At 37.1% G+C, this 27,585-nt stretch overlaps 1 protein-coding gene across 1 annotated transcript; it reads right to left on the bottom strand.

Moving 5' to 3' along the window:
* Positions 1-885: 885 nt before the first annotated feature.
* RARS1 (arginyl-tRNA synthetase 1) lies at positions 886-27,329 on the bottom strand. Its single transcript, XM_017650317.3, has 15 exons — positions 27,189-27,329; positions 25,926-26,060; positions 22,762-22,950; positions 21,771-21,879; positions 21,089-21,189; positions 20,382-20,503; positions 19,745-19,865; positions 19,104-19,233; positions 18,009-18,113; positions 15,861-16,039; positions 15,223-15,332; positions 12,455-12,560; positions 2,269-2,441; positions 1,880-2,127; positions 886-1,104 (listed from the first exon to the last, which is right to left on the bottom strand). Exons 1-15 carry the CDS (start codon positions 27,231-27,233, stop codon positions 995-997), a joined length of 1,983 nt encoding a protein of 660 aa, XP_017505806.3. The 5' UTR covers positions 27,234-27,329; the 3' UTR covers positions 886-994.
* Positions 27,330-27,585: the final 256 nt, after the last annotated feature.

The following is a 27,585-nucleotide window of genomic DNA, read 5'->3' as shown; positions in this document are numbered from 1 at the left end:
TGACTTCCTGTGGATATGTCAAACTTACATACCAGTTTGTTTGTAAATAAAAGCTATTGTTAGAACTCATTAAGATCATCTCTAAGGTCCTTTTGAGCTTGGAGGCCCTTGGAAACAACATAGTGGAATAGAGTTTATGTTTATTAAACACTTGGCTTTCTAGACACTGTGTTCTTCTCTCCATGAATTCTAAATTCAGCTTTGTTAGCAGACTACATTAACCACTGACCCAACAATCACTATTAGCACCTGCCTCCTCGTACTGCCCTCACTGCCACCAGAAATCTTCACTTTGTCTTGTTAGAACTCTCGATTTCATGAAATGAAATAATATACCAAGTCCAGGGGATGAATCTTGACTGATCCAAATAAATCATGGCAATCCTGTTTGCTTATTCAAGTTTTCCCAGCTTCCTTTGCAAATAGAATTGGCATATGATTGATGAGATGTTAAGAGTTATTCTGGAGCTTCAGGAAATTTCCAGTCTATGCCCTTCCTCTGAACCCAGGTCTGGTATATTGCAAATGCCATCATTTGCTAAAATGTAAAGAATGTAAACAAGAGTTTGACACATGGATATGAACCTTGATTTTGTTCCTGAGCAATCCAGGGAGAGTTACTTATTTCTGTGGAGACTCAGTTTTGTCACTTGTTAAATGGCGGTAAGTATGTATGACAGAACAGTGGAATAAGGAATACATGGAACTATTAAGTTCCTGGGGCCTATGGTAGGGCTCAATGAATGGGATTCCCTGTCAATTAAAATTAATGACAATACATCCCTGACAAGCCAATACTGTTATTTCAGTACACAAATCTTGAAAGTAATTTTTTCCATTTCAGAAGCCAACTTGTTAGAGATAAAGAACCACAGGTTATGTAGATAGTTGACAAATATCTTTTACTTGTTTTTGTATTAACATGATTGTAAAAAAGCAAACTGCTATTTGGCCACTTCTGGTAAAAACACACAGTGTTCAAACCTAAAACAGATTACATTCTTTGGACAGGTTTTATTCCCAAGATATCGAATCCCTTGGCCATAACAGTAGCTGCCGCTTCACACAATAGCATACGCCACATGTTCACCTTCAACACTTTCCCTGAGAAAATAGAAAAAAGAAGATATAATAAGAACCTGTTACTTCTGGATTTTACTGAGAAGTAAAAAGCCTAACCCATAGATGTTCTGGGGCTTTAACTAGAATAACCTTCACTTTAAATTATAAAGGCAGATAATTCAAGAAACAAAGTTATTTCTGCTCAAGTGTTTTTAACTGATAATCAAGACAAGGAATACAAGGTCTACAATGATTAGAACTATAAATTTATCTTTCTTTTAAGATTCAGAGTTCTTTCCTAGGCCTCATAGTTTGAAATAACTATAAACTTTAATTCTAGGATAATGGTGAGATTTTTTTCCTAATAGTTCCAGTTCTTTCAGTAATTTAGTCTACTTCATTAACTATATAACATAACAGAGCAGAAAGCATAAGGTAAGAATAGAGCCCAGTTTTTCTCCAAGGGCAGTTTCCATTGTCAAGAACCCCCAAAGACTCATTCTGGGACCCTCAGTCACACTGCTTTTGTTAGAAATATCTTATATGCAGTGGCCTTTCAATTGTTTTCTTTGGAGCCCTTTGTTCCATGCTATGTGACTGCAGGGGACAGTAGTATTCTGAGAATGGGAAAAATTCCATTTATATTTTAATTAGAACTGTTGAATTTTGTCTATTATATACATATGAATCACCCTGCAGTTACCTGGGGAAGAAGTCTGATTTCTGTAAATAAGACAAGTTGAAAACGATGCACACCCAATTCAAATAAATGCTTTGCTGGTACCCCGTTCTAATGGCCACTGGATGAGACACTCACCAGTTTGTCGATCTTTCTCCACACAGTAGCAGCTATCATAGAATTCAGTGAATGTAGTTGCCAGCTCATAGATATAATCACAGAGAGTGTGGAGAAGTAAGTCATCTAAAATCTTTTGCAGAATCTCAGGGAACCGTAAAATACACCGGCCTAGTTTCCATTCTTTCTCATGGTCCAAAATGATCTTGGTCTCTTTAGCAGCTTTCTGGAGCATCTCTTCATCAATATTGGCCAGACGTGCAATAGACCTGAAAAATTAGACAAGAGCCACTGTTCTCTTTTGTTATGTACATTCTTTTCCAGCCCAAAAATATGTAATAAGAAGTGATTGATGTAAATTAGAAATTATCATTTGATTTAAAAGAAAACAACGCTGTACCCACAATTACCTGATTCTAGTGAAGGCATACAACAAATAAGCAGCTGTGTTTCCCCTGTCATCTAGCATTTTGTCAAAGGAGAAGATGTAGTCATTCAACCGGTTATGTGAAAGATCAGCATATTTGATACAGCCATAAGCAACGGATGTCTGAGCAGCCTTCAATTCCTCTGCAGTTAAGACCTTTTGGAAAAACAAAAAAAATACTTCATAGCTTACTAACCACTCTTTGTCTTGGTGTCTCATAGGCAGAAGACGGCAGTAGGGAGCATCTTAATGGTGCTCTTCTAGCAGTAAATTTTTTTTTAAATTTTTTATTAAGGTATTATTGACATACACTCTTATGAAGGTTTCACATGAAAACACAATGTGGTTACTACATTTACCCATATTATCAAGTCCCCACCCAGACCCCCATGTAGGCACTTTCCATCAGTGGAAAGTGGATGCCACAGATTCACTATTTGCCTTCTCTGTGCTACAGTTTTCCCATGATCCCCCACACCATGTGTACTAAACATAATACCCCTCAATCTTCTTCTCCCTCTCTCCCCACCCTCACTCCCACACCCCTACCCTTTGGTAACCATTAGTCCCTTCTTGGAGTCTCTGAGTCTGCTGCTATTTTGTTCCTTCAGTTTTTCTAGCAGTGAACTTTAATAAACATTGACACTAAGGTAGAACAACACGGGCAAAGCTACAGAGAGTAATGAAAATGTAACTCATCAGCTCTGCACAACAAAGAATGTTTCTATGAGAAACTTGATTTTTAAATATGAAGTATCAGCTTGAATACTTCTTCCCCCCAATGTATTCAGTAGATATGAAACTGAAAGCACCAATTATTAGTTTATGTCCACTTCATTCTATAAAGATTTTGAGGTAGTTCACAGGAAACAAAGTAATAGAGAAAAATTAAAACAAAAAATTAGGGTCAAGTAGTTAATTGAAATCAAAACAGGGTGTCAAGAGTAGGACAAAGAACTCATGCATTGTTTTGATAGTATTTGGCTATATACTGTGAAGCACTATCAGGCCCAAGTAAGTGATTAAAGATATCTGTTCTAAACATAAGGGAGTAGCTAATAGTAGACAAACCGAAGCAATTATTTAAAAGCTGGATAAATTAAATGAAACTGAAGTCACTGGAGAGTAACAACACAAGCTAAGTTTGAGGGGCTATTATCTTTGGGAAAATGGAAACATAGGAAGCAAATTCATATTCACCTAGCTTTTTCCCTGAGGGCATTTCCCAAGTCACTGTGTGGTGGGCAAGTGGGAGACAAAAACCCATGAAGAGAGAAGTGGTCTTACTGGGAGATTAGAAGACAGAGATCAGAGTTTGGGCTGCCAAAGTAGTGAGGACAAAATCACCAAGAGGAGGAGCCCACAGGACTGAAAAATTTTGCCTTCTCTGTGCTAGTTTTCCCATGATCCCCCACACCATGTGTACTAAACATAATACCCCTCAATCCCATCTCCCTCCCTCCCAACCTGCTTACCCCACCCCTGCCCTTTGGTAACCACTAGTCCTTCTTGGAGTCTGTGAATCTGCTGCTGTTTTGTTCCTTCTGTTTTGATTCATTGTTATACTCCACAAATGAGAGAAATCATTTGGCACTTGTCTTTCTCCATTTGGCTTATTTCACTGAGCATAATATCATGTGCCACTTCTTCTTTATCCGTTCACCTACTGATGGACATTTAGGATGCTTCCATATCTTGGCTATTGTAAATAGTGCCCCGATAAACATGGGGGTGCATTTTGAATCTGAAAACTTGTATTCTTTGGGTGAATTCCAAGGAGTGGGATTCCCAGATCAAATGGTATTCTATTTTTAGTTTTTTGAGGAATCTTCATATTGCTTTCCACAATGGTTGAACTAGCTTACATTCCCACCAGCAGTGTAGCAGGGTCCCCCTTTCTCTGCATCCTTGCCAGTATTCGTTGTTCTTAGTTTTTTTGATGCTGGCCATCCTTACTAGTGTGAGGTGGTATCTCACTGTGGTTTTAATTTGCATTTCCCTGATGATTAGTGATGTGGAGCATCTTTTCATGTGCCTGTTGGTCATCTGAATTTCTTCTTTGGAGAATTGTCTGTTCATATCCTCCACCCATTTTTTAATTGGGTTATTTGCTTTTTGGGTGTTGAGGCCTGTGAGTTCTTTACATATTTTGGATGTTAACCCCTTGTTGGATATGTTGTTTACAAATATATTCTCCCATACTGTAGGATGCCTTTTTTGTTCTGTTGATGGTGTTCTTTGCTGTACAGAAGCTTTTTGGTTTGATGTAGTCCCATGTGTTCATTTTTGCTTTTGTTTCCCTTGCTCAAGAAGATGCGTTCAGCAATAAATTATTCATGTTTGTATTCAGGAGATTTTTGCCTATGTTGTCTTCTAAGAGTTTTATGGTTTCATGACATACATTCAGGTCTTTGATCCATTTTGAGTTTACTTTGTGTATGGGGTTAAACAATAATCCAGTTTCATTCTCTTGCATGTAGCTGTCCAATTTTGCCAACATCAGCTGTTGATAGGCTGTCATTTCCCCATTGTATGTCCATGGCTCCTTTATCATATATTAATTGACCATATATGGTTGGCTTTATATCTGGGCTCTCTAGTCTGTCCCATTGGTCTATGGGTCTGTTCTTGTGCCAGTACCAAATTGTTTTGATTACTGTGGCTTTGTAGTAGAGCTTCAAGTTGGGAAGCATAATCCTCCCAGCTTTAATTTTCCTTCTCAGGATTGCTTTGGCTATTTGGGGCCTTTTGTGGTTCCACATGAATTTTTAGAATGATTTGCCCTAGTTCATTGAAGAATGCTGTTGGTATTTTGATAGGAATTGCACTGAATCTGTAGACTGCTTTAGGCAGGATGGCCATTTTGACAATATTAATTCTTCCTATCCATGAGCACAGGATGTGTTTCCATTTATTGGTATCTTCTTTAATTTCTCTCATGAGTGTCTTGTAGTTTTCAGAGTATAGGTCTTTCACTTCCTTGGTTAGGTTTATTCCTAGGTATTTGTGAACACATTTCTTTCAAATTGTCCAGTGGCAAGATTCCCAAATAATCCAGTGGAGAAGAATAAGTGGGTGGATGAGCAGATGAGCAGACATTTCAGCAGCTGTGTGAGGCTGAGGAGTCTGAGCAGCAGCAAGATGGAAGGGCAATAGTAAATACCCTGGTGAAGCCAGCAGAGCCTCTGATTTCAGGAATTAAGGACTACACCTCAGTGGTAATCAAAGTAAAACTGAAATAATTCAGATATAACAAAGCCCAAGACTAAGACTGTCAGGATTAAAACAATCAGCTGGTGTGCTCTCTGCCAGTCAAAAAACTTAACTGGTTTTTGGAGAAAGAGGACCTTACCCAGAAGCTTCGTAACTTTTCATTCATAACATCCAGCATCTAATAAAGAATTAATCTCGATAAAAAGGCCAGGTGAAATGACTAAAAACCAAGGGGGTAGGGTGGGAGGAGAAACAAGACAATAGCAACACACAAAAAAAGACAGCCACTTTGAAGTCTGGAATGGTTACAATAAAGCTATCTTTAAATACTTACTAATTACAAAGGGGAAGAACAACAACTTTCAGTGAAGAAAAAAATGACACCATCACCTTAAAATGATCAAAATGAACTACTAACGTCCTGAGATTTATCAACATCATGTGGCTCCTGAAATAATGAAGTGAGAAGGATTCTACACCTGTTCTTGACCAGACTGCATTTGAATTTAATCATGAGGAAATATGAGACAAATCCAGCTGAGGGTCATTCTGCAAAAAGCTTACCAAGTAGCCTTCCAAAGTGTAAAGGTCATGAAAGTTAAAGCACAAATAACCCCCCAACTTAAAAGAGGTTAAGGAGCTATGACAACTAAATGCAACTTGTGATCCTGAACTAGGAAAAAGATTTGTGAGATGAATGGTAAAACCTGAAAGAAGTTCTGTGATTAGTTAATAGTATTGTAACAATGTTAATTTCCTGATTTTAATAATCTTATTATGGCTACATAAGATGCTGATATTTGAGAAGTTAACATGGTGACTATTATTTTGCAGTGTTTGGGGCAACAAAGTATTTCAAAATGAAAAGTTAAGAAAACTATGATTAAGGTGTTCAAAAAAATTAAAAGAAAGAGGAACAAAACTGAAAGCATGCAAAATTTCACCAGATATTTGGAATATACAACAGCAAAATAAAATAGTAGAAGTACAAAATATTCAAAATGAAGCAGAGAGGAAAAAAAGTAGAGAAAAAAAATTAGCGTGTGAAAGACATGGGACATACAGTCAAGTTTTAGCATGATATATATATTCTCAGAATTCCAGAGAACAGTATGGGGCAAAGATGCAATATCTGAAGACAGGGCCAAGAATTTTCCTAAACCAATAAAAAGCTCAACTGACAGACTTAGGAGGCCAACCACCTCCTAAGCGTGGCAAGTATAAAAGAAACAACCCCCTACCCCCCAAATTCCAAATACACTTAGGCACTTTTTAGACAAAGTACCAAAACAAAGCTTAAGAAAAATAGCAGAAGTACAGCTGCCCTAGACAATGCAGGTGTCAGGGGCACCAATGCCTTGCACAACTGAAAATCCTTCTTTAACTTTTAACTCCTCCCAAACCTAATAGCCTATTGACCAGAAGCCTCACCAATAACATAAACAGCTGACTAACACGTATTTTATATGTTGTATGTATCGTATACTGTATTCTTCCAATAAAACTAAAGAGTTTTTTCAAACTGTCACAAATCTCCAAAAAATTTCCAAATACATTTACTGAAGGATATCCACCTATAAGTGGACCCACACAGTTCAAACCCTATTGTTCAAGGGTCAACTGTGGTCTGCAAAAAAGATATATTATCTTCAAAGGAGAAATTATGAGACAAGTGATATGCAAGAGAAAGAAGCTAGGGGACAACAGAATGCCATCTTTATAAAGTTGACAGAACACCTGCCAAACTACAATTCAGTAACAATATTGTTCAAAGTTGAAGGCAATATAAAGATGTTTTCAAACAAATGTTGATAGTCTGTCACCAGCACACCTACACTACAAAAAAAACACTCAAGAGATCTTGAGACTGAAGACAAATAATCCCAGATAGAAGCAAGTAACTACAGGAAGGAATTAAGTCCACAGGAAAGTGTAAACATGCATACAAATATAAATGAACATAGCTTAAAACAAATAGCATGCAAAAGACTTCAACAGAACTTTCATAAAATATATATAAATGGTCAATAAGCCTAAGAAAATATAATTATTATTACTCATGAAGGAAATGTAAATTTTAACCACAGTGAAATTCCACTATACACTCCAGAAAGGCTAACAAGAAAGACTGAAAAAATCAAGTGCTGATGAAGGTATGTGGCAACTGGAATGACTGTATATTAATGGTGGGAATAAATACATAATAGATACCACTCTCTCCTTGGCAATTTTTAATAAAGTTAAGTATAAGCCAACCCTATAACCCAGCAGTGACATTCCTAGATATATATCCTAGAGAAAATATGTATCCATAAAAGAGCTTGAAAAACAATACTGAAAATTGTTTTCTTTCATAATAGCCAACAAATGGAAACAAAACTAATGTCCACCTACAGAAGAATCGGTAAGTAAAACATGGTATATTCACACAACAGAATACTACTCAGCAATAAGAAGAAATGAACTACTGGTACACCTGGAAAATTGCACATTCTTTATAATTTCATTTATATATGCTCTAGAATAAATAGAAGTGATTTATGGTAATAGGAAACCTTCTGGGATGATGAAAATTTAACTTGATTGGCTGGTATTACCAGGCATATATATGTGCAAAAATTCACAAGCTTTACATTTTATTGTATGCAAATTAAAAATGAAAAATACTAGCTGGATTGGCTAAATAAATAAAACGGTCAAAGCAGTTTCTGTTATCATGCAGACTAAGCAAACTGATTAAGTGACCAAATTTTCCACTTTTCATCTGATTGTGCCAGATGTGCCTAGGCCAGGACTAAAAGGCAAAACTACACCAGAGATACCAGCTGAGCAGACCTGGCAACCACCTACTAGAAATAGAGGGAAATACTATTTACATTTCTTTTTGTTAGCAAAGCAAAGGGAGCAGGTGGGGAGACTGTAGCCTCATGGCCTGCCTTCATGCTCTCTGGATGGTCAGTGATCTATCTGAACCAAGTAAGACTGCTTCTCTTCAAAGAACCTTTTTTTGGTGTTTGGCTCTTTCATGGCTGTATTTCATCTTGTACTGTTCCTCCTTCTGTAATTTTACTTTTCTATTTATAGTAGTTATGTCCATTCTAAAATATTATTTGACTTGCTGGAGAGGTAGGCATAAGACCTGTTGAATCTCAAACCCCGACCTCTGTTATAGCCATGTTAAAAATTTTCTTAAGCTTTCTTCATTTTGATAAAGTTCCTCCAAATTCCATACAAATCCAACCATAGTCCTTTTTTAAAAATTTTTTTATTAAGGTATTATTGATATACACTCTTATGAAGGTTTCACATGAAAAAACAATGTGGTTACTATATTTACCCATATTATCAAGTCCCCACCTAGACCCCAATGCAGGCACTGTCCATCAGTGTAGTAAGATGTCAAAGATTCACTATTTGCCTTCTCTGTGCTACACTGTTCTCCCCGTGATCCCCCACACCATGTGTACTAAACATAATACCCCTCAATCCCCTTCTCCCTCCCTCCCCACCCTCACTCCCACACCCCTCCCCTTTGGTAACCACTAGTTCCTTCTTGGAGTCTCTGAGTCTGCTGCTATTTTGTTCCTTCGGTTTTGCTTCATTGTTATACTCCACAAATCAAGGAAATCATTTGGCACTTGTCTTTCTCCACCTGGCTTATTTCACTGAGCATAATGTCCTCCAGCTCTATCCATGTTGTTGCAAATGGTAGGATTTGTTTCATTCTTATGGCTGAATAGTATTCCATTGTGTATATATACCACATCTTCTTTATCCATTCATCTACCAATGGACACTCAGGTTGCTTCCATATCTTGGCTATTGTAAAAATTTGGGTGTAGAATTCTGTAGATGTCTGTTAGGTACATCTGTTCTAATGTGTTGTTCAGTGTCTCTGTGACTTACTTAATTTCTGTCTGTGGATCTGTCCTTTGGGGTGAATGCTGTGTTGAAGTCTCCTAAAATGAATGCATTGCATTCTATTTCCTCCTTTAGTTCTGTTAGTATTTGTTTCACATATGCTGGTGCTCCTGTGTTAGGTGCATATATATTTATAATGGTTATATCCTCTTGTTGCACTGAGCCCTTTATCACTATGTAATGTCCTACTTTATCTCGTTACTTTCTTTGTTTTGAAGTCTATTTTGTCTGATACTAGTACTGCAACACTTGCTTTTTTCTCCTGTTTGCATGAAATATCTTTTTCCATCCCTTGACTTTTAGTCTATGCATGTCTTTGGGTATGAGGTGAGTCTCTTGTAAGCAGCATATAGATGGGTCTTCTTTTTTTATCCATTCAGTGACTCTATGTCTTTTGATTGGTACATTCAGTCCATTTACATTTAGGGTGATTATTGATAGGTATGTATGTACTTATTGCCATTGCAGGCTTTAGATTCGTGGTTACCAAAGGTTCAAGGTTAATTTCCTCACTAAGAGTCTAACTTAACTTACTTAGTATGCTATTACAAACACAATCTAAAGTTTCTTTTCTGTTTCTCCTCCTTTTTCTTCCTCCTCTGTTCTTTATATATAAGGTATCATATTCTGTACTTTTTGTCTATCCCTTGATTGACTTTGGGGATAGTTTTGATTTTGCATTTGCTTAGTAATTAGCTGTTCTACTTTCTTTACTGTGGTTTTATTTCCTCTGGTGACAGCTATTAAACCTTAGGAACACTTTCATCTATAGCAGTCCCTCCAAAATAGATTGTAGAGATGGTTTGTGGGAGGTGAATTCTCTCAGCTTTTGCTTATCTGGAAATTGTTTAATCCCTCCTTCAAATTTAAATGATAATGTTGCCAGATTAAGTAATATTGGCCCTTATGTTTCAGTGCATTAAATACATCATGCCACTTCCTTCTGGCCTGTAAGGTTTCTGCTGAGAAGTCTGATGATAGCCTGACAGGCTTTTCTTTGTATGTGATCTTAGTTCTCTCTCTGGCTGCTTTTAGTAGTCTGTCCTTATCCTTGATCTTTGCCATCTTAATTATTATATATCTTGGTGTTGTCTTCCTTGGGTCCCTTGTGTTAGGAGATCTGTGCATCTCCATGGCCTGAGAGACTATCTCCTTCCCCAGATTGGGGAAGTTTTCAGCAATTACCTCCTCAAAGACACTTTCTATACCTTTTTCTCTCTTCTTCTTCTGGTACCCCTATAATGCGAATATTATTCCATTTGGATTGGTCACACAGTTCTCTCAATATTCTTTCATTCTTAGAGATCCTTTTTTCTCTCTGTGCCTCAGCTTCTTTGTATTCCTCTTCTCTAGTTTCTATTTCATTTATCGTCTCCTCCACCATATCTAAGCTGCTTTTAATAACCTTCATTGTGCTCTTCAATGATTGGATCTCGACCAGAATTCATTCCTGAGTTTTGAATATCATTCCATACCTCCATTAGCATGTTAATGATTTTTATTTTGAATTCCCTTTCAGGAAGATTCATGAGGTCGATGTCATTTAAATCTTTCTCAGGAGTTGTATTAATAATTTTATTTTGAACCAGGTTCCTTTGGCGTTTCACATTTGTAAATGGCACCCTCTAGTGTCCAGCAGCTCTACTCTCTGGAGCTGCTCAGCCTCTGAAGCAATGCTGGGGGTCGCAAGGGAGTTGTATTGGTGCCTCGGGGGAGGAAAGAGCTGTTTCCTGCTTCCCGGGTGCTATGCCTATCTCCACTGCCTGAACCAGTGGGCTGAGCACACAGGTATAAGCCTCTATGCTTTGCATTTGCAGTTGCTGTAGACAGATCTTCCATCTGGCTGGCCTAATACCAGGGTAGGGTTTGGTGTTTGTGATCCAGGTGGTGCTGGCTGGGAGAAAGGCGCACTAGGATGCATATCATGAAGGGGGTCCTTGGAGCTGTGTAGCCAGCCTGGGAGCTGGAGCACCTGAAGATCGTGAAAGCTCCCAACCTGCTGGGCAGAATGCACCCAGACAATTTTGTCTACCTATCCGTTCTCCTGAGCAGTAAGCTCTGTGCAGTACTTGCCCCTTTAGCAGTCGTCTTGCTAAGGGCTTCCTTGTTAAGAATTTTCTCAGACTGCTTGCCTTTCCTTTGTCCCAGAGCAGCCAGATATGGATCCCTGCTTTCCACAAGCAGCTGGAATCTCAGTCTCTCCAGGAATTCTGCCTTCTTAGCTTTCCAACCCCCTAATCACCAGAGTACCATGCAAGCACCATGAAGTGTAGGTTTGTGCTCCCAGAGCAGATCTCTGGAGTTAGGTATTCAGCAGTCCCAGGCCTCCACTCCCTCCCCGCTCCGTTTCTCTTCATCCTGTCCATAAGCTGGGGTGGGGGAAGGGCTTGGGTCCTGCCAGGCTACAGCTTTGCTACCTGTTCCATGAGGGCTGCTCTTTTCTCCAGGTGTATGCAGTCTGGTGCAGTCCTCTTTCCTATTGCTCTTTCAGGATTAGTTGTATTATTATATTTTTGTAGTATATGTAGTTTTAGGAGTAAGCCTCTGTCTCACTTCCCATGCCGCCATCTTTAATTCTCTGTCCTAATTATAGTCCTTTTTATGGGTGCTGTGAAAGCCCAACAGTTGCCTACTCTAGTGGCTGATGAGTGGCCTTCGGTGGTAGATGGTGACTGTCATGGCTATGCTACCCAATGCTCCCAGATGTAGACTCTAATGCAGGCTGGGGAATTGCTCTAAGTCTACAATTTTCATTGATTCGAAGTAGTGACACATGAGCTGCTGATAATCTGCTGTTTCCACATTAACAAAGGAGGAAAAGGCCATGGCCTTTTATAATAGCCAAGGAGTATGTATTCAAAATAAATGCTCAGCAATTCATGAAAAAAGTTACTGTGCAATAAAATCTGAATAATATAAGCCTGTCCTAAGTGGACTGACTCCTTACAATCCTTCCCAGTTTCTCTTAGTATAAACACAAATGAAAATCACAACACAAGGCATGTACACAATGTGCAAATAAGGCTTTGGATTACCTTGTCTCTTTCTTTTTCCTTCAGTTTGTCCATGGATCGTTTTAGTCCTTCCTCCAAAAGGTCCATGAGGCGCACTGTTTCACCGGAACGTGTTTTAAACTTTTTCCTAAAAAAATTTAAGAGCCCCAATTAAATAGATTTAAAACAGAACTTAAAATTCAGCAATCTGTGAAGGTTTGACACTGCCTTATTCCAGTTGGTAACCAGGAGGATGCAAAAGAAACAGGGGTACTTTCAACTCTCCTTCATCTACAGGCCCTTAACTGAAAGCATCTCATGCTTTAGGCTACTAATAGCAATCTCTACATATTCACCTTCAATACATTCCCTAGAAGGGAAAGAAAGAAGGTATCTGTTAATTTGTTCATTTTCCTAAATACAAAATTTGGCTTAGTTGTTTTACCTTAAAAGAAAAATTATTAAAATACCCGTTTGCTTCTAGAACTGTTTAGGAAGCAAATTCTTAACTAGAATCTCATTCGCATTTCTCTGTATTATAATTCCATTTGCTCAGTGGTAACCAAATTTGGGTGTATTTTAAAGTGAGAGTTAAACAAACATACAAAGGGACCCCAGTGTCCCATTCATACTTACTGAAATCGAAACCTCTGTGGATGAGGCAAAAGCACTTATAAGCATTGCCCTGGGCAAATGCACAAGTAAAAGCATTTCATGAAAATTGGGTTTTATTTATTAAACAGAAGTTTGCACAACACTGAGTATTTAATTTGTCGTTCTAAGTTAAAAATCCTTCAAATGCAACAACAGTAGAAATAAAGCATGCTTTTCTAACACAAAGCCTACCAAAATAATTGTGATATCTATTAAAGTTGTATTTTCAGAGTTGATTTAGGATTTTCTTGCCCTTTATCACAGAATTAAAACTCCTTTATTGTACCATAAATACATGAAATACTTTCATGGCTTTTCTTATGCCATCCCTTCCTTTCTTAAGTGTCCAACAACTTCTACACCTTCTGTCTGATGAAATAATACCCATTATAAAATCTAGCCAAAATGCTAGGGGAAGCCTTCCTCAATGTCTCTACTTTGCAATAACTGGTCTTCTCTGTTACTCCCCTGCCTTGAATTTTTGTCTTTTTGTGTCTGTTTATACCTCTGACTAGGGGTTCTAATATGAGGGATCCATATCCAAAGACCAAAAGAGCTTTTGAAAAACAGATACCTATTACCCACTTCTGACCTGGTAAATTAGTAACTCCCCTGGTGGAGACTGGCATGTATATTTTAACAGGTTCCATAGGGGAACTGCTTTGCTTTAGATGATAAGCTCTTTCAAGGAAGAGGCTATGTTTTATCTATCTTCATGTACACACTGTGGAACCCAGCCAATGCCATGTAAAGTGGGTGCTCAATAAACAGGTGTTTAAGGAATAATTAAATAAAAGGATAAATTTTTTATTATTTTTAAAAGCTTTAAAATGGAAAATTTCACTAAGTTTTATACAGCAGAACCCATGAACATTTTAATGTAAATATTTAAAATATGGTAGGCTGTCACTAGTTAATTATCATTGAAATAATTCTTCATTTATAGTCTAGGATGCCATATTACATGATGCTTGCTGAGAGTGCAGAAATATAAAACCCTCCCTCACCCCAAAAAAGGCCCTTAGCCATTACATGATAAATGCCAAGATATGAATATTGATGACAAATATCAGGTATAAAAGTAAATTTGATAATTTCATCCAACTGTCTAAATAATCATCTAAGTGTCAGTCCAGAAAAACAACAAATACTAAGAAACCATAAGCATTATTTAACTCACTGGTTAGTTTTTAAGCACTTTCTTAGGACCGTTAACAGAATAAGGACCCAGGGATTTTGAAAAGTGCAGTTGGACAGAAGTCATATGTTACAACTAAATGTTTGATGTTGGCTCCAACAAGGTCTTTGATCTCCACATAATCTCTTTCTAAACTAATAATATCTTGACACATCTAGCCTGCCTTTTATACGCTTAATTAGGGCCTTTGTACATTGTCTAGCCAAACAGCTTGATCTACTTGTCGTAGTTTTTAGAAGAATCACCACCTTCCTATGATGATAGTATTTGGGCAATGTCACCAAATCTAAAACGCCATAGATTTTAAGAGATACGCTGATTAAATAGCTAAGAAATCCTCAGAAACTACTGAATGACAAGATGTTAAAAATATTATGCCTTAGAATTGATGAATGTGTGTACGAATGTTTGTATTTACCTTTTTACATCATAAACTGGGGGAAAGAACTGGAAAATAGAAAAACTGAAGTATGGATATTAACATGTAGGTCTGAATAAACAGTATTTTTTAGATGAACACAGAAATGAAAGCCATGAAGAACCTTAAAACTCAACTGGAGTCTCAATAAACTTGAACCTGTTGACTAGATGGCTCAACTGTGAAGGGAAAAACAATTTACAAAATGCTTGCATTACACTGTTTGAAGTGTGAGGGGGTACTGTGAAACGTTTTACAGTTTAGATCTGTGGAACCAGAAACCGTTTTATAATCTGTTAAGTCCACAGCCTGGTTTTCATTCAAGTCTGTACAAATCTCCCTGAAAAGCTACATTCTCTGGTAGTGCTAAGACATAGGTACAAAATGGCACATGTGGGTTCACCATTACAACATATGCAGACTAAAAAAATTGTGTGCTTTGCTCTTAATTCTAATATGGTATTAAATGCAATGTAGCTTCTTCGGAAGAAATCTGAGTGTTGGGCATGTCAATACAACTTTGAGGTTTTCCAGACTTACTTGTCTTCCCCCAGCACCACACCAAATCCAGCATGAGACACACGAGTTACACTAGGGTCATACCAACCAATCATTTGAGCAGCAGCAAAAACTGTCTGGAAGTGCACAGACTACAAAGGAAAGGAATATGAAGTTACTTGCTATTTTTTCTAACAATAAAAAATGACTTAAAGTTCTTGTGCTTAGGGATAAAGATTTGTTAAATTTAAATCATTCACAAATCTTGTAAGGCAAGTATAATTGTAAAAGCTCTACTTTATTTCCTATATGTGAGAAACAAAATGAGCAGAACTGTTATATTTTATATGTTCAAAAGTTTTTAAAGTAACAGAATTAAGGGCAGATTCATGTATTATAATTTCAATTAAATTTTTGGTGTCACAACTACCCTTTCAGATAAGAATGGTCATTGAGGTTCAGAGAAGTAAGTAACCCTTTCTAGTTTAAGGAGACAAGCTGGGAAGTGTCCAGTTTTGCCAAATTAAAATGTTGGTCTTTCTCCTATGTTACACTGCTATTCTGAATTTTAGTCTTTGGGAAAATTTAGAGAGTCTTCCCTGCCAAATGCCAAAAACCTCATTATACGGTCTCACCTATAAACTGAATAATATAGGATATATACAAATCTACAAACTTACTTGCCCACTGTCCACCACATAGATAATCATATCTGCTTTTTCCTCAGACAGTCTTTGTTTAAGAGCAGCCAAATCAGATGTATCATAGGTATAACCTCCATCTGATTTTACTATGGTTAATGGTACAGAACATCCTGGGACAAACACAATCTTTCTGCCATCATCCACTTGTACAAATCCTAGAGAGAGAAAAAAAATGCTTATTAATAATGTTAAAAGAGCCTTGAAGGAATACAAATGCTTAGCTATTATATGATATTTATTAGCTCAAAAAATCACATGATTTTTTTCTCACCATGACCTACTATAACCCTTGGAAAGTGGCTATTGTCAGGGCTGCCTGGCTACCCAGGGTATTTTCAGGGCACAGGTGAAATATCCTGGCAGTTTTCTGAACTCACACCACACTTGGCTCCCAAACTCTATAAAACTTTAACAATAACAATTTTAACAACTCATTGGAGCCCATCTTCTCAGTGGACACAGAACATGGGAGTCTATGCTTGTTTTCAAGTTGGAGCCAAAGTCTTCCTCTGAGACAAAGATGCAATTTCTACCATTGCCTCTTAAAATGTACTGAAAAAAAGTTAGAACTGTAATAGGGTCCAGGAAACAAACATGGCAGTAGCATTTAAGATGATTAGTGGAAAGGAAAAATAATGTTCATATACTCATGAGAAAGACAAAATTCACAGATGCAAGAAGGAACAGGAAGGAAAATGATGATAATAACATACCTATTTGAGTGCCACTATGGGCCAAATTATATGCTAAGTCTTAAATTCAACCTTCACAATAACTAAAAACTTTATGCAGCAACTACTATTTTTGTTTTCTTACAGTTTAGGAAACTTGAGGCTTGGTAAGGTAAAGGCAGTATAAAAGAGTAGTTAAAAACACCTTTGAAGCAAGACTGTCTAGGATTGAATCTCAGACTTACCACTTACTAGCTATGTGACCTTGAGATATTGCTAACTTCTGTCTCCTTCTCATTAAATAAAAAAGTCTTTAAAATTTTATTATCTTAAAAGTATGTTCCTTAGGTTCTAGATTGTGATTGATACCATTTCCCATTCAAGGAGCCAAGTTCCCTTGAAAATAACAGCTACAATCTGAGTATCAAAAAAATAAATAAATAAAAGCAAACGATTGAAAACTCTAAGACATATTAAACCTCACTTCCTAATGCTTAGAACAACTCAGTTGTTACAGCTGGAAGATACTAAGGAACAAATTTATTATTCCAGAAATTGATTAAAGAAAACAAATTAAGCATGTATACTGCTTGTCTTCTATGAACTATATCATACAATAACCAAAATAATTATGTGTTGAAGTTCTGCAGAGGAGAATTCAAGGTAACAAACAAAAAAGGAATGATAGAATACTACCATTTTTCAATCTCTAATGAAGTACTGGATGAAAGCCTGCTCATCACAGCTGCTAAATCCACCAGGGGAAAGTCTAATGGGGAAATGTAAGTATAGATAAGACTGACAATACTGGAACTCAGTGATCAATTTTAACGTAACATAAGATCCAACCAGACATTTTTTTGCATTCTCGCAAACAAACAGAAGACAAGACAAAAAAAGGAGGAAAATACAAACCAGAATTTAATCAAGCCTCTTTAAATACAGAGATGGAGGAATTATTGTTAAATAACTCCATATGGGAAATTCTGAGAGAAATGGCCCAGTTTCTTCAACAATAAAAGAGAAAAAATGGGAGAGAAAGAGAAACCTATGGATTTACAGAATTCAAGATATATCAAACAAATGCAATTCACAGACTCTGAAAAAACTCAGTATTTAAAAGATTATGCATGTACTTGTGAAATTTGAATTCTGACTGGTTAACATTACAAAATTCTTGATTTTTATAGAGTGATAATGGTATTCTAATTTTGGGGTGGAAGGAAGGGCTTGTTCTTTCTGGAACACATATACCAAAGTAGTTACAGATGAAGTTATATATGATGCAGTATTTATGGGAAGGTACAGATCCAACAGGTTGGCTTATATTCATAAATGTTGAAGTTGAACAACTAGTACATGCATGGAGTTAGGGGGTCACTATAATATTTTCTCTACTTCTGCCTATGTTTGAAAATTTTCATAATAAAAAAAAAAAAGGTAGACTGCCTACCTTTATCTTCAAATTCCTTTACAACATCATCCATCCTATCTTGATAGAAGGATTCTCCCCTTTCTATTAGAGAGATGTCCAGTGCATGGTATATTTTATTAAACTCTAGGGAAAAAAAGGTCACCAAATAACATGCGTAAGAATTTAAATAAACAAGACACACAAATCTTACATTAAAATAACTTTGTTTAATTAAAAAATTTGGAAGGAAATGAGTTACATTAAGAGTATATGATACAATTATATACACATGTTGCCATTTTGCAAATATGGAAAGAACAAGATACATATCAAAATATTAACAGTAGGTGGGACTTCAGATAATTATGATTTTTTTTCCTGTCCACATTCACATTTTTCTAAATGGAACATGTACTTCCTGCATAACTTAAAAAAAATTTTTTCTTAAAAAAATGTACATGGGAAGAAAAAAAGAAAGAAAAGCCTTTCCTATTTGGAAAGCTTATTTACTGAATTTTTAAATAGTTTTTCCTAATTATTACTATTTATCTGTCCAGCCAGGCAGGAATGACAAAATATCACTTACAGTAGCATTATAAAACATTGTACTACTTACACCTCCATTAGGGTTCCTTTTCTAAGAGCTGCTGATTATTCTTATTCATTTAGTCTTCAAAGTGAAGAAATTTTAAAATTACTTTGTCAAGTATGAAAACTTGAAATTGACTTAAAACAAATTAATGTGGAGGACTAGGGGACTTTGTCATTACTCTACTCAAACACTGATTACATCCTGTTGTCTATTTCTCTTCATTTTGGTCCTACATATTTCTGGATAAATTTATTTCTAAGTGTTTATAGCCTTGGTAGCTACTGTGAATAAGATCTTTTCCTTTTTCTTTCGCACTTTCTTTTCTAATTAATATTTGCTGACTTCTAAGGAAGTTAAAATTTAACCTGCATGTCTTTATAAACTTTCTTTATAGTTGTTTCATTTTCAAAAAATATTTAAGAAAAAAATCTATCTGCCAGTTCTTGAAAGTTTAACCTGTCATTCAAGGTTAATTCTGAATACAGACTCAAGGAAACTACATGCAATAGTATTTGTTAGATGAATGAAGTCCAGAAACTCACCCTGACGGGAGACATCACAGATAAGTTTCCAAGCTTTCATAATATCTGGATTTTTACTCTGGAGCAGAACTACACACTGGTATGCTCGCTTCTTAAATTCCTCCTCTGTATCAAACCTCTTCTTGGATTCCTGTGTTTAAAACAAGTAAGCAGGTCTGTAGAAAGAACCAACCCACATTTCTAGCTTTAAAATTTGTTCATTTCTAAAATAACAAATCACCACCTCCCACAAAAAACCAAAGAGGAAGCAAAAATTTAGAATAAAAACAGAACAAGTGCTCTTCTAGCTCAACAGTCAAGAATACTGTCACCAATCAACTTGTCAAAGAACCTTATTATTATATGTGCTTAGTAATATTTCCAAAGTATATAAAATAAAGAAAATAATAGCATCAAAAAACTTTAAATACTAAAATGTATTTTGGTTAACAAACTCTTAAATTCATTTACCAATGGTAATGTGGTAGAATTCAATTTCTAATATACACCAATAAAAAAGGAAAGATGATGTGTTAAGGGGAGGGAGTATAGCGGTTTTTATTTAAACCCACAGCAGCTTCAAACACCATTCTGGACTCACTAAAGAAAATGAATAATTATAAATGGCAGACACACAAATAATATAATAAATAGTATCAAACCTTATAGAAGGCCTGAAGATCCCCAATAGGAGGTGAAACTGTTAGGTAATCAGGAAATTTATCTTGCAGGTGAGCGATGAGCATGCCAAACTGGGTCCCCCAATCTCCTACATGATTTAATCTAATACCAATTAAGAGAATATAAAATAACTTAAAAATGATAAACATGTTTAAATGAGAAGAATTACATTTCATTACGAACCACTAACATTTAAGTGCCAGTCGTCACTTTTAGTAGTATCTTTCTTACTCAATTATTTCCTCAACTGGTCTGCAAAACTCCCTATAGCTTTCCATTACACTTAAGAATAAAATCCCAATTTCCTACAATGGCCTAGAAAGTCCAGGATAATCTATCTCTTGTCTAGCTCTTTCCCTACTAGAATATGAACCTCTGGCACACAGGGAGCACTCAAAAATACCTGCGGAATCAATGGGGGAGCTTTTTCTTGGTTGCATCCCCACAGAGTCTAAAGTTGTTAGTTCACAGGAGGAGCTCAAAGCAAAATTTATTTAAAAAGCCTACTGGATGATTAGAAGCAGAACCATACTCAGGAATCACTAATTAAGTCAAAGATTCTTTCTCAAGTCACATTTTTCATTTTCTATAGTAATCTCCAAAGGCATGAGTACATACCTTAGCACATGGTATCCTGCAAATTCAAAAAGGCGACACATGCTCTCTCCTATGATGGTTGACCTTAGGTGGCCTACATGCATCTCTTTAGCTATGTTGGGAGAGGAAAAGTCAACTACAACCTGGGATAGACAATAAAAAGACACTCTCATAGACAATAACATTGTACTATGATTATGCAATATAGCTATAAAGGCAAGTATATTACAGTATATAAATATACCAAAGTAGCATAGCTGTACACCTTAATTTATAATGTTGTTTGTCAAATATAGTCAATGAGATAAAAAAGGTTTAAGCATTTTGTTCTGCTAACACATTCATTAATAACATTTAGTAATAAACTCCAACAGCAGTTTGGGTTGTAATTCAACTTGGTTTAATTTATTTCAACCTAATGAAGTACTGATGTATCTAGTTGTCCATAATTAACTGAAAAAGAAATTTGTTAATTCAGGTTATCTGTCCTCTATTTTAGCTACACCTAATAAATTATCAGCTGGCTACCTCAAATGCCTTGTGGAATGAAGTGAGAAGAAAAATCACATAACAGGCAAGACCCAGGAGTAAGGCAATTTTCAGTTATATTCATAATCTCAAATACTAATGATTAAATCTTAATACAAAAAGTGAGAGCCATTCCCAGTTACAGCGCTGTCCTCACAGTTCTAAGGTATTAATATTTCAATTGAATACTGTACACATACCTTTTTATTCTCTCCAAGAGCAGGTAGTTGAGCCCCATTCACCAAGAGATTGGTCAACTGTTCTGATACAAAATCCTTTCTTAAGTGGACATTAATAAAACCTAGTGAACAGTAAAAGAGAGGGAAAAAAATCAGATAGTCTCCTATTTTGAAGGACTGCTCACTCCAGAAGACCTCAATTTCAGTTATGCTAGCTCCAGAGTGCTGATTGGGCTCTGGCAAAACTCCTCAGAATCCTAAGACCACTTGCTGCCTTGACTTAAGCCCTCTTATAAGCTCCCTGTATCAGCATCTATTTCAAACCTTACCACTTCCCGAAAGCTTCCTACTTAATCAGGGCCCCTTCACTCTCAGCAAAGCTTCCTACTTAATCAGGGCCCCTTCACTCTCAGCAAATGATTTGTTCAGCTTTTAAGAAAAATAGTTGGCCCTTTTGCTACAGACTTAACTGCCATTATCTCTCTTTTTTGCTGATGAAAAATTGAGTCATAGGGAGGTAAAGTAACTTATCCAAGATAAATCTAGCATAAAATCTTAACTTCCTAACTCGCAATCCAAGGTGCTTTCACCATCTTGTTCACTATGTAAGTTTCAACTCTACATTCATATTTAAAATGGTTTTCTTTATTTCAAAAGGACTCAGCAGCAACACAACTACTTAAGAAGGGTAACATTGTCATACCAGGACCAGCAATTTCAACTTTTTCAATATATTCATTGTCTGGAAGGTGTTTGGCAATGTTTTCAGCAATTTCTCTTGGATTAACTTTCTGTTCCTTGGCTTTGAGTATCTATAACACAACATAAAATGATTCATTATACAACAGGTTTCAGCAAGTTACTCGGAAATGTACAACTGACAAAGCATGAGATGCATCAGACATAAGACCCATCAAACAGCAAAAGCAGAGCAGTCCAATGACCTTTCAAACGGACAGATTAAAAGCATCAAGAATAATTAGTGCCAAATGGAATGCCACAGTGCCAAAACCATATGATCTCTTCAAAATCAGTTGCCACACACATCTGTAACATTTTTATGAGATATAACAGTCTTTAGTTATGGTGCCTGATTCCAGGATATATACATTTCTAATTTTCAAAGTATGAAAGTGTGCAATATTCAGACTTGAGCAATAAATAGTACCCTTATAAATTTAACTTCAACACAGACATACAAAAGTTGTCCAGAAAAAAATCTGAACCCTTTAGGTTAACCCTTTCTAGTCAACAAAGGAAAGCAAAATGTCCCAAACCAGGGGCAGTTAGCCACAAACACATTAGACGATGTAGCTATTAAAAATGGGGTGTAAGCCCACCTCATAGATAGCATAGCTGCATCAATTATTTGATAGAAATCCCTAACTTTCAATTTTTCACCTTCCCACAATCACCAAAAACACACAGCAATCCTGTAGGGAAGTACTAAAGCATAAAAAGTACCAACTATTGCCCCTAAATATCGAGAATGCATATAACATTGAACTAAATATTTAAGTTTGCAGGCTTTTTAAAAAATTGAAAACGTGAACCCCCTCTTAACAAGTTTTTCAGAATTGTGGAAAATGTTTTTATTGAGGATACAACTTGCTATTATTTATGTAAATGGTAATGATTATGATAAGGGTTAAGAAAATCAAATCACCAAGTGTGCTTTATAATAATACAATTACCTGAGAGATACCCATAGCACTATTACACTGATAGTCCCCAAACTTGGGCTGCTGACTTGGTGTCACTATCAGAGGAGGATTTTCCAAATCTGGATATGCAGCCTTGATGGCATAACCAAAGACCTCTTGAAGGCGGCTATTTATGTTAATCATATTTTTAGTTGGTTTGTTCCTTTCTGCTTGGAGGCTCTGTGAGAAAAGAATGGAAGTACGTCAATAAAATATTAAATTATTATGCAAAATTATCTCAAATTTGAGAAGCCTTCAAATGTCTTGGAGAAGAACCTAAACATACACTCACAGTGCAATGCTTTTATAATTGAGGTAAGTTGCAAATATAATAGAACAAATCTATCCCACAGCATAAAAAACATACATGGGAAATACCCTAAGATCTGTCTTCCTATAGTTTTTTTTTTATCAGAATAGAAACTAGAAGTAGGGAGTAAAGAGGGCTGACTGAATCTTCTCAGCTTCTCTAAAGCTCTGAGCAAATATAAAATCAGTCTTAATTAACTTCTTATCAAATGCTGGATGTGAAAACTCTATGGACAAAAACAAATAATGTATTCTGTCCATTAAAATGTTGACCTCTTCAAGGCATAAGATGAAAGGAGGCAAATATATTGATAAGTAATATCAACATATCAGAAAAATGTCCCATGTTGGACTATGCCTACCTCCTATTTCTCAACTCCTTTGAAGTGGAATATATTCATTTCAGATTGCATATAATTATTTACCTTTATTATTGTACTTATCATACCTTCTAAAAATCATTTGTCTCTATCACCACACTTCTGGATGCAGGGAAAGTGTCTTATTCATAGCTCTATCCCTGCCACCTAGCACCGTACCTGCCATGTAGCAGGTCAGAAATAGTGACTGAATACATAAGCTTCTAAAGGAATACGAATGAAAAGGCTGCCTACACACAATTTTATGTTAATTAAATATTTCAATGGTGCCCAATATTAATGGCAGCAAAGAAAGCTATTATTTGAGTAGTACTGTATCAAGAACTGAGTCAAGTGCTTTATTTATATGCATTATCTTACTGCATCTACACCAACAGAAATTGTATTTGTTACTATTACTACCATTTCCACATGGGCTGGAGATGAAGTAACTTGACAAAGGTAACAAAGGTTAACTGGCAAAATCAGAATTCAAATAGTACTATTAGAACAGAAAATCCAAGTGCTACGCTTCCTCATCACCTGCCTTTATCATCTAAAAGAAATTAGATTTTTAAACTCACTAAAAAACTGATCTAACTTTTCAGTTAACTGATAACTGACTCCCCTCTATGATGATACACTCAAAAAAAGGGACGATATGCTTTGCATGATCTAAAGATTTCTAATAGCAAATATTAAAGTTATTTAGATATGCTCCTAAGACCCAAAACCCAATTCAAATAAACCTCAATCTTTGTATATTTAAAGGATGAGTACATGGATAAATGTATGTGTGCATATTTGTGTGTATATATGTAAACATTCACATATAAATCCACTGTATGTGATTTCTGCACCCTGCAATTTAGTATTTGATTATAATTATTTTAAGACTTTTCCCCAACTTGTTTCACATGTGCAAGGCTTTTCTCCCCAAGAATGGTAGGCTCCATGAGGTTAAGAAATATTACATACAGTATGAGGATCTCTTCCATAACCCAATATAAGCATTCTGAAACACCTCACATTATATAAAAATTTACAGACTGAAACAGCAGAGCTTATGAGAAAATTAGTACCAGAAGCAAATTACTCAAAATTCATGTGATTGTGTAATGAAAACTATCACCACAGTAATCTTACTACCACCATTAAAAAGGTACCTGTAATTTCTAATAAGGACTAAATAAATACAAGATTTTATGTTAAATAAAATAAGGAGCTCACAGAATTATCATGTATATAAATGTTGAGTCATTGTGTTATACACCTAAAACTAATGTAATACTGTATGTCAACTACCCTTCAATAAAAAATAATTATCTACAAAAAAAAAAATACCTCATTAAAAAATAATCTCATAAGAAAAGTAAAAAAAAAAAAAAAGGAGCTCAATGGAAGGGAGAATAAGGAAGAGTTGAGGCTGCTGAGTTAATGAAAACAAGGGTATAATGCCTGAGACAATCATGTAACTGTAAGTCAGACATGCAGCCTGAGTGAGCCACAGGAGGAAGGCAGGGTGAATGTGTGTCCCATACAGTACTTATTCTTCTGTGGCTTGCTGTTTTCTGTTGTTTGTGTACCTTGTGTTAAGTCACTGTTACTCAGTAGGGCAAAGTGTTTGTGACCAAACAGATGTGCCTTCTGCATTACAGTGACAGTATTCTTCTATTTACACATTATAGCTAATTCGCATTATGGAAATATGTATTAGAATACACTGTACTTCCTTTTGTAACTTTCCTCTTATAGCCTATAGCACACATTAGGGATTTAATAATACTCTTGACTATCCAAAGCTACTTCAGTAGAACAAATCATAATAAAAAAGACTTCATAGGAGTGGGGCAGGCAGAATCTAAGAGGAGTTAAGTAGGGTCAGCTTTGGAATAAAGGTATCAGGGCAGCCTGGCTGAAAGCAGTATATACACACAGGAAAACAATGATGGGAGTGAGGTCATCCTCTGGAATCTATCATCAGCAGACCTGAAAGGCAGGCTAAGAAATTTAAACCTCAACTGAACCAAGCTCAATTTTTTGACAAAATTTTTAAATACTGTTAGATCATGAGTCATTAAATTACAAACACAGCACAAACTTCATGGAAAAAAAGATGTTCTGAGATATTAAGTGAAAAAAAAAACAGAAAAAAAACAAAACATAACCAAATATGACAGCATGCAATATAAAAGTGAAATTGTAAAATTATCAACTTAGGGCACGGAAGGACTGTGAGTATATCTTAAAATATTTTCCTTTGACAGAGACAATTATTTAAAATTAAAAAAAAAATTGCTGAAGGAAATGTCTCAACTCAACATTCAGTATGATGAAGCATTTCAAAGGCCCGCGGAAGGACAGGGCAGCACCAATTTCTCCATTACTTGCACTAAAGAATAGGGTCTCTTTCCTCCTTTTTCCAAATTTCTCCGTGTGTACTTTTAGAATCTAAGATAACATTGTTTTAGAGCCCAAAATACTTACTCTTTGAAGAATATTCAGGCGATACTTTAATTTAAAATTTTCTTCCCGCAACTGCTCCAAATCTGAAGAAGCTTCTAAGCAGCTGCAGTTTTTCAACCAATCAATCTCGGCAGTTAGAGATTTAATCTCTTTTTCCTATGAAAGAAAAGGCACTTTGTTCAATTCAGTATGACTGATGACTTCCACATGATAAATTGTACCATAAATGTACCTCATTTCCCTGGGTCACCAAGGCATGACAGTGATAGGAATGAAGCACTTTCCCTTTGCTAAGTTTTTCCACCTTGAGGCTTTTGGTGACATTAACACATTATTCTTGATATGAAAAAATTAAGTGTGTGTGTTGGGGGAGAGCAATAGGAGTGTTAACATATGACAGGACAAGCCACATATCCCGTTTCTTTGGCCTCAATAAACCACTGATTTACAGCGAGAATATTAGTCAAGTTTAAGAGTGACCAACCTGACTTTAATCCCGAGTCTTACGAGTTGAGGCTCTTTAAAAAAGCAAATGCCTTCTGTCACATTTAAAATAGCTTAAGTGTCAGCCTTTTGCTCGTTTTGGGGCAAAACTTGCCAAGTTACTTGATCACTTGTGCTTTGTGACTGCTGATTAAGTAAGTACAAAGCAGCTCCCTTGATAAGAGCACTTAAACTACTTGCCTTTTACCCCTCCCTACCTGGGCATAAAAGGTAATGATGGAATTGGCCCACTTTCACTTTCATAAGCTGTGACTGTTCTTTCACCAGGAGTTTGCTTGACAATGAACCACTCCCCTTTTTAGGGCTACTTGTATTCAGTGTATCACGGAGGGAAGGGGGACTGAGCTGCAAACCAGGACCCAGGGATCCTGCTCTTACTCCACTCCCCTCTTTGCCTGTCGCCCCGCATCCCGAGAAAGCGCATGTGTGCAGGGAAGCAGCGGCGCCGGAGAACCACTGAACAGGCCAGGATCCGACACCGGAGACGCTCGGAGCAGGCGGGTAGGGAGGTCTGGGAGAGGGCAGCACCCTGTACTCCGCTGAACGCCACATGCACACGGGTCTGGGAGTAACTGGTTCTTCTCTCACCCCGGGGAGGCCGTCCTCGAACGCGTTCGGATCGGAGGCAGCGCAGGCCCGGGTCTCGGAACCCTGGCTGCCCGCGTCCGAGGGGACGAGGACGGTCTCCCACCTCGCTGCCGCCGTCCCCACGCTTCTCGGGCTGCAACCGGGTCTGGTCCCTCCCCGCCAAACCTTCCCACTGGTCCCACGCGGTCCTACCTGCTGCAGCAGCCGCGCGGAGCACTCAGACACCACACCGTCCATCCTCGCGTAAGCGACACACACGCCCAGTGGCCGGAAGTGGAAGCTGCCAGCCCGCCCGGAAGCGGAAACCCGTCCCGCCTTCTCCGGCGGCCCGTCTGGGTACGGCCGCCTCTGCCGCCTCCTGGCGGGACATGGGTCTCCCTGCAGGCAGGACACGCCCAGAGGTCGGCCGGGGTGGGGTCTGCAGCCCTTAGACTCCGCAGTCGGTGCGAGAGCAGAGGAATTGAGCGGGCTGGGAGAGCTCTGTGCTTGGACTGACTTGGACAAAAGCATTTACCTAGAACCTCTGTCTCTCGAGGGCTTCAGTTTGCTCCTCTGTGAAATGGGTAATTGACATAAGACACTCATTTAT

Source organism: Manis javanica, chromosome 1 (genome assembly GCF_040802235.1).
Source record: "Manis javanica isolate MJ-LG chromosome 1, MJ_LKY, whole genome shotgun sequence".
Classification (NCBI taxonomy): Eukaryota; Metazoa; Chordata; class Mammalia; order Pholidota; family Manidae; genus Manis; species Manis javanica.
The sequence above is the reverse complement of the archived record's forward strand: the minus strand, read 5'-3'. Positions and strand labels throughout refer to the sequence as shown.

What these genes read in the sequence shown, in the direction of transcription:
- RARS1 (XM_017650317.3), bottom strand. Translation starts at nt 27,233, where the DNA reads ATGGACGGTGTGGTGTCTGAGTGCTCCGCGCGGCTGCTGCAGCAG. An exon ending in GTGCTATGGGTATCTCTCAG is followed by an intron (nt 21,880 to 22,761) that starts GTAATTGTATTA and finishes GTTGTGTTATAG; the next exon opens with ATACTCAAAGCCAAGGAACA. An exon ending in AAAGGAATTTGAAGATAAAG is followed by an intron (nt 16,040 to 18,008) that starts GTAGGCAGTCTA and finishes TTCTCTCTCTAG; the next exon opens with GATTTGTACAAGTGGATGAT.